Consider the following 9768-nt stretch of genomic DNA (forward strand, 5'->3'; position numbering starts at 1 on the left):
TTCCCCCCCCCCCCCCAACCAGCTGCCTGGTCCTGAGTCCCAGCCTCTGCCCCCGCCGTGCAGGCTGGGCGGCCAACTCCATCTGAATCTATCCCGGGGGCTGCCCGCAAGGCAGTGCCCATGGGCTGTGCATATGGGTTAAGGACGATGGGGCGCAGACTCGATGTCAGGTTTAAACCCCACTGGACTGCTGCAGAAATTGGATTCAACATGTCATATTCTTTAATGACCGCCCTGCCCTTGATCTGCCAGGGCCTCTCTGCGGTCTCACTGCTGCTGGCCCGGGGCAGTCCCGGAGGATGGGCACCCTGTGCCCGGCCCAAGCATCCACCTCCAGCCTGTGCCCCTGGTCCCCGCTGCGGCCCACCTTGATGAGCGACACGCCGATGGCATCCTTGCGCACGTGCTCATGGAGCTGCTCGCAGATGCCGCCCACGAACTGGTGTGGCACCACGAAGATCAGCACATCGGCCCCTGCCGCCGCCTGCACCAGGTCAGGCACGGCCACCTGCGGTACGGCCCGTGTCAGCCCCAGCAAGCCCATGACCCTGCACCCCACTGGGGGCCTAGTGACATTGGGCACACCCCAGACTCACGTCATGTGGGGCAGGCAGTGCCTGGTGCCCTGCATGGCCAACCCCAAGGGAGTTGGAGGGTGCCCGGGGGGACTCACGACATTGTCGGGCAGGCGGTGGCCCGGCAGGTACTTGACATTTTCGTGCCGGGTGTTGATGATGTCACTGAGCCGTGCACCGCCCACATCCTCATCGAAGACCCACAGGCGCACGGCCGGCTCAAAGCGCTGCAGCCGCGCCGCGTTGCCACCCACGATCTTGGCGATGGCGGAGCCCCTGCGGGGGCATGGGGCCGTGGGGGCATGCAGGGATTTGGGGGGGGGGGACCTGCCCGGGACAGGGGGGGACCAGGCTCTCACCAGTTGCCGGAGCCGACGATGCAGACCTTCTTGCTGCCCATGGCCGGAGTGTACCCTGCACTGCCCCCCACTTGGCTACGGTGGCAGCTTTATCCGCACACCCATGGGGGCCGCCCCCGGACCGCCCCGCGGGGAGGGGAGCAGGGCCAGACACCCTCCCCCCTGGCAGGACCCAGCCTCTGGCAGGGCTCCGGTTCCCTCTCCCCGCCCGGTCAGGGGGAGCCCGGCAAGCCTCTGCAGCTCTTTAAACTTGTAACCCAAGCAGCCAAAGCCTGAGCTCAGCAGCTGCGTGAGAGGCAAGTCCAAGCTCCCCCTGGAGGCTCAGAAAAGGGAACAGGGGCAGACAGGAGCCGGGCTCCTCAGGCGCTGTCCTCTCCTCCAAGCCGTTTCCGTCTCAGGCACCTGGATAATGTTTGCGAACCAGACAAAAGAGGGGCACAGAGCAGAGCCAGGGCAACCACAGCTCCTCATAGCCAACCGTGGCAGGAGTCGTGCCCACCTGCCCTCCTACATGGTTGCATCACCCCCAGCACGAAGGAGGGAGAGCAGCTTCCTTCCTTCACAGGAGGCTTTTATTACAACTGGGTGACGGCTACGAGGACACGGTACAAAAAAAATTTGGTCCATGAAAAAAACATAATGTTCAGTTAATAAAAACAGTAATTTTGCAACAGCTGCACTTGCCTCTGCAGTATCTGGCGCCCTCCATGTGCACGTGCCCAGAGGCACCGACAGCTGCTGCATCAGCACCAGCGTTGCAGCCCTAGTGCCACGGAAGGATACGCGGGAGGGCGCAGGGGAGAGGAAGGGTCGAGTCTATTACTCACATACACGTAGTTACACAGACACAGGGGCTAGGGCCACCCAGGCTCCCAGATTGGCAGCAGCCTCCCAGCCATGCCAAGGCAGGGAGTGCGCGCAAAAGGGGTGTCAGCATCACGATTCTGCAGCTATCTCCCAGAGTGCGACCGACCTCTGAGTCCGCTTGCTTCACTGTCCCATATTCAGATCCAGGTCAAAGAAAGCCACTCCCTTACACCCCGCTACACAGTCCCGAAAGCGAGGCTGAAGCGTGGCACTAATTCATCCCCCCAAAGAGACAGCAGCGTGGTTATGTCCCAAGGGGAGAAAACCAGTTTGCACATTCCTGACTCATCACCTGCCCTGCACCCAGCGGGCAAGATGCCGCAGGAGACCTGTCTCACCGTGACAGAGACTTCTGCTACTTATTGGCCTGGGATGCGGCTAGGGGAGTAGTCTGCCCCAGACTCCTGGCTCTGCGTGGAGCAGCATGTTTCTCCAACAGGCTGTGGTGCAGGATTCCTGTCTCTGTCAAAGGAGTGACTCTACTGCTCCTGCGAAGCCCAGCTACACCGTGAGAACTGTAGCTGCACCAGGGAGAACAAGTGGCCGCTTCACACTGCACATCAGCAAAGCCCTTGGGGTGCAAAGCCACACCTCTCCACTGCTTCTCCATCCCTGGCTGTGCCAACATTGTCTCATCCCACAGGCTTGCGGAAGCCTGGTGAGGAACAAGGAGGGAAGCGAGACATCCAGGGATGGACATGATGGTAGAGAATAGCTTCTCCCTAGTCCAGAAAAACTTCCTCAAGAGGGCTGTCCTACAAGGAAGCCCAGTACAGGGAAGGAGCACTGTCCACCTGCTTCAGGGCATGTCACAGGCAAGGAAGGGAATGGCTACAGATCTTCTGTCTGTATGGCAGATGGTGCTGCCCTGCCAAGAGGGATTCCAGCCCCTTGTTCTCTTGTGTGCAGTAACTAGATCCCAGCTTAGGGGGAAAAGGGCCAGGATGAGTTTCTGAACTCAAGAGAAAGTTGAGTCCACATCCGTTCTGGATACCAAGGATATTACAGGCAACCGGTACATAGGGCTTGGCTCTCGGGAGCTCTGGCATTGACCCAGCAAGTCAGGAAGGAAACCAGGTAGAAGCGTGCGATCCTCTGAGCTGCCTGCTCGCCACTTCCTCAGAGGGTTCTGGAGCCGCTCCAGCAGGGACTGTGCGAGGGTGGGTCGTGGCTGCAGGTCTCTGTGCTGGAGTGGGGTTGTGTGGGCCCTAACAGTGAACTGCAGTGCTCAGTCTCCACAAGTAGCTGCAATGCCTTCTGGTCGACGAGGAGTGGGGCTGCCTATGTGTTACGGATTCCTAGGGCCTGCTCCAGCTCCTGCCGTCTCTGCTGCACCTGTAGAAGCAGCCAAGGTCCCAGCATTAGTACATTTGCAGCCCACAAGAGGCCAGACTGGAGTGGAACTGAATGCACAGGCCAACAGTCAGCGCACACCCACTGGGGAGGGACTGCCTCTCCTCACTGCTGCACTGTACAAAGGGGCTAGGGAGCAAGGAAGCTCCTCCATCCTGGCAAAGCCCAGAGCTAGGGAACAAGCTAGGATTGAAGGCAGAAAGGAACATGGGTGTAATTAGTGAACACAATTGAGAATCACATGGGGAAAACCTGTCCCACCTCTGCCAGACCTGCCTTTGATCAGAATCAGCGCTGAACCCAACAACAGCTTGACAGAGAGTCTCCAGCTCCGCCGCTTATTTACCAGCATGAAGAGACCACCCACAACGTAGCAGCTTCAGGTCAGCAGCAAGTAAGGACTCCACGTCCAAGCCACACAGGCCAAGAGTGAGGAAGTATTAATCCCAGACCAGAGAGAGGCACTGGAGAGAGATGCATTAATCTCAAAGTGCTCAGCTTTACCAAGCAGTGGCAGCCTCCACCAGCTGGGGAGGGATCTCTTTGTGAAAGCTCACCTTGGAGTAGAAGTATCTGCACACAGCTTCCTGAGCCCACGGCTGGAAGTAGAACTCAGCTCTACGCTCCTCTTCTGGATTTCCAACAACATCGGTCATGGTCTGGGGACAGGAAGGAGAGCAGCTCAGAGCCTAAGAACAGCCTTACACGCTCTGAAATATGCACACTTCCTTCCCTAAGCCCCTACCAATAGGTACAGCTCCTTCAGCAGGACTTGGCCAACACCATCAGGTTTAAAACCTCCTACTCCATCTCAATTCTAGCCTTAGCTGCAGAGCTGCAAACTGTACAGCTGTACTTCCACACACAGGCAACCAGAGAAGTCTTTATTTGCCTTTCATACAAGAGGAAAAACGATTTTTACCTTTAGATCCCGGCATTGTGACTGAAGCCAGTCATTGATGAAGCCTTGGGGGTCCCGGGCAAAGCTGAGCATGAACTCCCGCTGGGTCTTCAGCTGGTTAATGGTTTCTATTGTTTCATGGATCTATGAGAGAAGTATAGCAATGGGATATTGTTGAACCAGGGAGCACAGTTGACCCAAAAGAGAGAGAAGCACTAAGGGGGCCAGTAAGTCAAAATGAAAATTACCACATCTCCTGGTTGGTACAAACTCGTCCAATTGCCCCAGCCACCCTCCCTGTATTAACAGGGCTCAGTAACACCCTAAGATTCAGATTCAGGATATATCTGTAAAACTTTACTCTGACGCAGCATCCAACATTTCCAAGGGGCTAACACTACCAGTAGGCCTGACAACTTCCATAAGGTAGCTACAGATTTCTGCCACAGTTTAAACCAAGGCACATGGCAATGAAGTGACATGCTTGAGATCTCAAGCGGAAAAGTGGCAAGGAGGACCCAGAACATGACTCCCAGCCCCCTGCTTCTCTAAGGACTGAACCAATTCCCCTCTGACCACTTGTTTCCGAACTTATTTTCTCAGTAAAGCCAGTGTTACCATCTGATTCAAGCTGTATAAATGGTGCTGCCCTCTTCCAGACACCAACACCGATAAAGCTGCGAGGACAAACCCATTTTGAAAGCTACAAGGAGAGTCTCATGACACCCAGTGTCTGCAATTCCACCCCACAGTGGAGAAAGACAGAGGCACAGAATCCAGCTGTACCTTGTTATCCAGAGCAGCGATTTCCTGTTGACTGGCTGTGGAGAGCAGGAAGGAATTCATCTGGGTTTTTAGGGTATCGTCCACTTCCACATCAATGTCATAGCAGGCTGTTTTCTTCTGGTCATTTGGATCAACGCTGGGGACATCACAGCAAAAACCAGAATAAGTGAGAACCTGAGAGCAGCTTTTTATTAAAGTCTTAACAGCATGTGGCTTCCACCCTCCAGGTGTATGGGTAGGGACAACTAGGGCTGGTGTTTGCACTGCACTGGCTTATTGTATCTGAAGCAAAACATCAACTGATGCACTGAGAACAGTTCCAGCTCCAGAAATACATAGGCTGCTTTGCAGCACTGGGGACTGGGTGCTTGATCTGGGTATAGTTGTTCAGAGATGATGCATTATTTTGGGGGCACTCCCGGGGCACAATGTAAGGGAAGAGAGGAAGTTTTTCGGAAGGGACTTGAAGCCTGAGTGCAGAACCTTGTGAAATGGGAAAAAGCAGCTGCTCCCCGAACACCTGGCAGAGTGAATAAAGCATGAACAGGTGCACAAAGAGAAGTGGTTGTGGTTTAATTCCCAGTACAACAGACATTTGACCCATACAATTTTAGACATCCTCCCTTCTGTCCAGAAACATTGCCCCGGGGTAAGCAAGTCTCACCTGATCACATGGTTAATGATAATTGGCTCTGGAGGCATAAGCAAAGCATGCAGCCTTTGGGGGATCTCTGAGAACTTCATTCGTTGAGACTCAAATATCTGCAACAGAGAGAAAGCTGGAGGTGGGAAATATGCAGCTTGGAGAATCGCAAGAGCCAAAGGCACGAACTTCCCCAGGCTCCCTGCCCCAGCCATGGGGCACCTTTACCTGCTGGAGGTACTTGTCACAGATGACATACTCCCGTTCATGGGGGTCCTGCAGTTTGTGGGTCTTGATATACTGCCACAGTGCCTGAATGATCACTGGGCGGGTCTGGGTGTGTATCCCCAAGAGACGAGCCAGGCGGGGGTCCAGCTTGAACTGTGGAGGCTGAGACAAAAGCATGACAAAGATGAGAAGATGAGGGCTCCCCCCCGGCCCTGAGCTGCATCATGTAAGCCTGCCTACCTGGTAGTCCAGCATCAGGAGGACAGTGCAGCGCACATTCACATCACCAGGCCTCTTCACCTGGAAGCCATCCGTCTCCTGGGTAGTAGCAGTCCTGTGCCACTGCAATAAGCAAACCAGGGAGAGAGTTTGACTTATGGACATACACTGCTAGGCGGCTCCCTTTGCCCCCACTGCCTGCCCAACAGAATGCCGTTCTATCTACTGCCATTTACAGATGACTGAGGTCCCTCCCCACACAGATCTCGTCCGTCTGACTTTGGGTGATCTCTGCCACACGCACTGCATTTGGCCAGAGAGCACTGAGACCACTCCGACATTCTTTCTGAAAGGAGCACAAAAACCTAGCCTTGGGGCTTAGAAAGTCCACCAGAAAAGCAAACAGATAACCAATCTGCTCAGCCTATCTTACAAGAGGGGGACTGAAAGAGCTTGGCTTGTTTCCTCTTGCAAAACAAATGCCAAGTGGAAATATGACTGCTACAAATGTAGCAGGAGACAAAAAGGCTATTTAACCTAAGAACAAATGGGCATAAACTGGCCATGAATAAATGTAGACAGGAACTGAGAAAGCTGTAAAGTGTCAGAACTATCAACTGGTTTGGAACAACCTTCCACCAGGAGCAGAGGGGGCAAACAAGACTAATGGCTGTAAGATGGAACGTGATACAACCTTGTGCCCAACACAGCAGGAGAGTGGACACAATGGCAAAGAGCCCATCCAGCCCTGTGTTCAGAGGTAAACTGTGCACAGAAATCCCTCAGGACCAAGACCCTCAGTGGTAACAGTGGGGCAGGACATACTCTGCTGCCTTCCCCAAGTTATTAGCTTTACTCAGAGTATGGAGAAATGAAGGACAGGCACTTATGCTGTTATGCAACAGCTACTCGTATGGACCACAGACATCATCTACTGCCTGCGCTGTTACAGATCTGAGGCTGCAGAGCCAGACGGCTAGAACTGAGAACACACATACACAACTGCCATGCGAGTGCTCCACAATCCTGCAGCATCATGCTTTGTAGCTCAGCACTTCTCACACTCCAGAGGCACTCTGATATTCTAATAATGATTTGTAGTTCAAAGAGAAGCTACCTTTTATCTCAAGATTTAAAGAGATTCATAAATTATGAAAGCTGCAGACCTAAAAAATTCATTCTCTTCCGCAACAGGCACCAGCCTCCACTCAAGATTTAAGTCAGCATCCTGCCCATTTCATAAATGTTAACAACTTGTCCCAAACTCATGACAAACCAGCAGCACAGTTGGGATCAACCTCTCAAGTTCCTGGCTCACACCTTTGTGCCAGCCCCTAGATAAGACCACATCTCCCAGGAACAAGACACGCACCTCCCCACTGCCAACATTGCAGCCCTCCCTCAAGGACAGTAAGGACAGCTCACCTCCACCAAGTGATTGTCTGGGCCATACAGGTCTTTATCCAGCTCGATGACCAGAGACTTAAAGAAGGATGAAAACTTCCTTTTCTGTTTGGTGGCATCATATTTGGACAGAGCTGACTGCAGCAGCACAGAAGAGGAAGAGTGTCATGGCAGCCCACCCCAGCCATTGAGCATACATAACAGGGCTGATGAAGATGATGACCTGAAGCCCACAGAACACTTGCCTCTTTACTGTGTGTTTTATCCCTTTCCCCATAAATCTGCCATAGAAACATCCCTATCCACAGGCTGGAGAACCAGGCATGGCTCTCTTACCCTTACTCTCCCCCGACCGATTTCTGTTTCATTCTTCCTGAACACCACGGAGGCCCCTAGTTACAGCCTCAACCAAGAGCTGGTCTGCCGTTGCAAGTCCAAACCTTTTAAATCACAACCCACTAGCAAGGGACTTCCATCTTATGCCCACTCAACCCACATTATCCAGACACTAATGCACCTCCTTTGGCCTCCCAAAAGGAGCCGCAGCTCTCGCACTCACATCCTCTAGCAGACGTCCTTCCACCCTGAGCTCCCATGAGGCAACAGTCCCCTCACCATCCTCTGCATCCGACTTGGCCGGATTGAAAGTGTTGGAAATGAAGATGCGAAGCTTTCGTTTTTGCTAAGAAAGTATCAGCAAAACATTAATGGCAAAACCCTAAACTTTAAATGCCAATAACCCCATCTCCATGCCATGCCCACAATCAAGACGCTTTCCCCCTGCCTTTCACCTCCCCAGCACGATGCTATGTAAACTAATCCCACGTCTGGGCAAGACAAAGGGTGTAAGCCACTCTGGCCATTCTCCTCCTCTACCTTAATGGGCCGTTTCAAGGCCTCCTGGATATCCAACCGTTTCCTCATGATCGTCTGGTCCAGTTTCCTTTCAAATGCCAGCAGATCCATGTAGGCCTGAGATTCGGGTACCAGCTCACGAATCTGTAGCAAAGCACAAGCCAGTCAAACACACCAGCCATGGTCAGCCTCAAACCGCTCAGCGCTTGGAGACTGCAAGCACGCGCCACACTCACCCTCTGAGGTAGAATTTTGTCAGCCATTTTCTTCTTCTTAGCGCTGCGTAAAAAGACACACATGCATTAGGGTGGCAACCTCTTTACCCCTCAGACCAGAAGGGGCTTTACCCTCAGACCTACAACTGTGTTGCGAGAAGCTCTGGGTCGTCCTTGGCCCTGGTTTCCCCAGTGCAGCTGTTATACTGTCAGCCCACGCATACAGCCCCTAGCCACGGCGGGGCTGGCACTCCACTCTGGCAGAGCAAGCTCTGCAGCACTGAGACCCCCTGATTCTCTGAACATCCCTGGTCTCTCAGGGGCTATGGAGAACCAGGGCTGCACTGAGTTGGGGGCAGTATTTTACTTTGGTACAAAGCGACTCTGCACTCTTGATTTAACATCGATTTAGATCTTGTAGTCAATCCTTTTTTTTAACCGACGGATAATGCTGGGCTGCCACCTCTCACCAAGGCACAACGACTGCTACGAAATTAAAAGAAAAAAGCCCAACCAACCCAGAGCTGCCCATGCTGCACCATCTGCATACCATTATTTCTACCTAGTTCAGGGGTGGGCAAAATACGGCCCGCAGGCCACATCCGGCCTGTCAGGCCATTCTAGCTGGCCCGCAGGTCCCCTAAAAAAACCGTTTAGAAAAGTAATATTAATTTGCTCCTGGCTGTCTGTCAAAGATGACAGGAGACAGGAGCAGTAGGACCCAGGGGAAGCCATCGGCAGAATTACACAGCAGCACCACCAAGTCCCACCTACCCTGAGCCCTGGCCAAAAGGGGCTTCTGGCTTCCAACTGTTCCTGCCTCCCTGTGCCCAGGGAAATACAGATAAGGAGGAAGGGGGGGAGGACTGCAGGCAATCGCCCCAGTCCTCAGGGCCACCAGGGACTCCTGGTGGCAAAGGTCTGGGGTTAGGACTTCTGGTCCCAATGTGGCAACCAGGGGGTGGGGCACCTATCACAGTACTGACAGCCTGCCAAAACTGGAAGAGTGGCCCTCCGCCCGAAATAGTTGCCCGCCGCCTCCCAGTGACACAGCCGCACAACGGACCCCCCCCACCCAGCCGCACACCCGAGACTGCAGCCCGGGCAGGCAAGCGCTGCTCCCACTCGACGCCGGCGCGCGCCCCGGCAAGCGCAGACACACGGCTCGGCCCCTGCTCACGGACACAGCTCCAGGTCGCCACTCCGGGAGAGTTGGGGTGCCCAGCGGGTGGGCGCTGCAGGACCCTTACTTGTGGTTGCGGTTCTGCACGGCCTGCTGCTGCACCTGCTGGATCTGCTGTGGCGCCGGCCGCTTGCGCGACTGGTCCAGGCCGGCCTGGGCCATGCCGGGCCGCACCGCCGG

General features: G+C 54.2%; 2 protein-coding genes across 2 annotated transcripts in view; both read right to left on the bottom strand.

Moving 5' to 3' along the window:
* The window catches only part of GPD1 (glycerol-3-phosphate dehydrogenase 1), an 11396-nt gene extending 2215 nt beyond the window's left edge, over positions 1 to 9181 (bottom strand). Inside the window, exons 1-4 of the mRNA XM_019511219.1 lie at positions 9176 to 9181; positions 935 to 994; positions 674 to 851; positions 368 to 508 (exon numbers count right to left, since the gene is read on the bottom strand). Coding sequence (XP_019366764.1) covers positions 368 to 508; positions 674 to 851; positions 935 to 975 — 360 coding nt within the window. The 5' untranslated portion in view covers positions 976 to 994; positions 9176 to 9181. The remainder of the gene's footprint in view (positions 1 to 367; positions 509 to 673; positions 852 to 934; positions 995 to 9175) is intronic.
* SMARCD1 (SWI/SNF related, matrix associated, actin dependent regulator of chromatin, subfamily d, member 1) lies at positions 1489 to 9762 on the bottom strand. Its single transcript, XM_019511194.1, has 12 exons — positions 9656 to 9762; positions 8427 to 8469; positions 8212 to 8334; positions 7895 to 8017; positions 7357 to 7473; positions 5953 to 6054; positions 5713 to 5874; positions 5506 to 5603; positions 4842 to 4977; positions 4077 to 4199; positions 3712 to 3813; positions 1489 to 3136 (listed from the first exon to the last, which is right to left on the bottom strand). The coding sequence occupies exons 1-12, from the start codon at positions 9748 to 9750 to the stop codon at positions 3083 to 3085; spliced, it is 1278 nt and encodes a 425-aa protein (XP_019366739.1). The 5' UTR covers positions 9751 to 9762; the 3' UTR covers positions 1489 to 3082.
* Positions 9763 to 9768: the final 6 nt, after the last annotated feature.

This window comes from Gavialis gangeticus, unplaced genomic scaffold, assembly GCF_001723915.1.
Source record: "Gavialis gangeticus isolate Ggan-Ray unplaced genomic scaffold, GavGan_comp1, whole genome shotgun sequence".
NCBI classification, from domain to species: domain Eukaryota; kingdom Metazoa; phylum Chordata; order Crocodylia; family Gavialidae; genus Gavialis; species Gavialis gangeticus.

Excerpts from the sequence above, each read along its gene's own strand:
- SMARCD1 (XM_019511194.1), bottom strand. The coding sequence starts at position 9,750 with ATGGCCCAGGCCGGCCTGGACCAGTCGCGCAAGCGGCCGGCGCCACAG. Across the intron at positions 7,474-7,894 it reads AAGGACGTCTGCTAGAGGAT|TCAGCTCTGTCCAAATATGA; the intron begins GTGAGTGCGAGA and ends GTGCTGCTGCAG. Across the intron at positions 4,200-4,841 it reads TCGCTGCTCTGGATAACAAG|ATCCATGAAACAATAGAAAC; the intron begins GTACAGCTGGAT and ends CTTCTCTCATAG.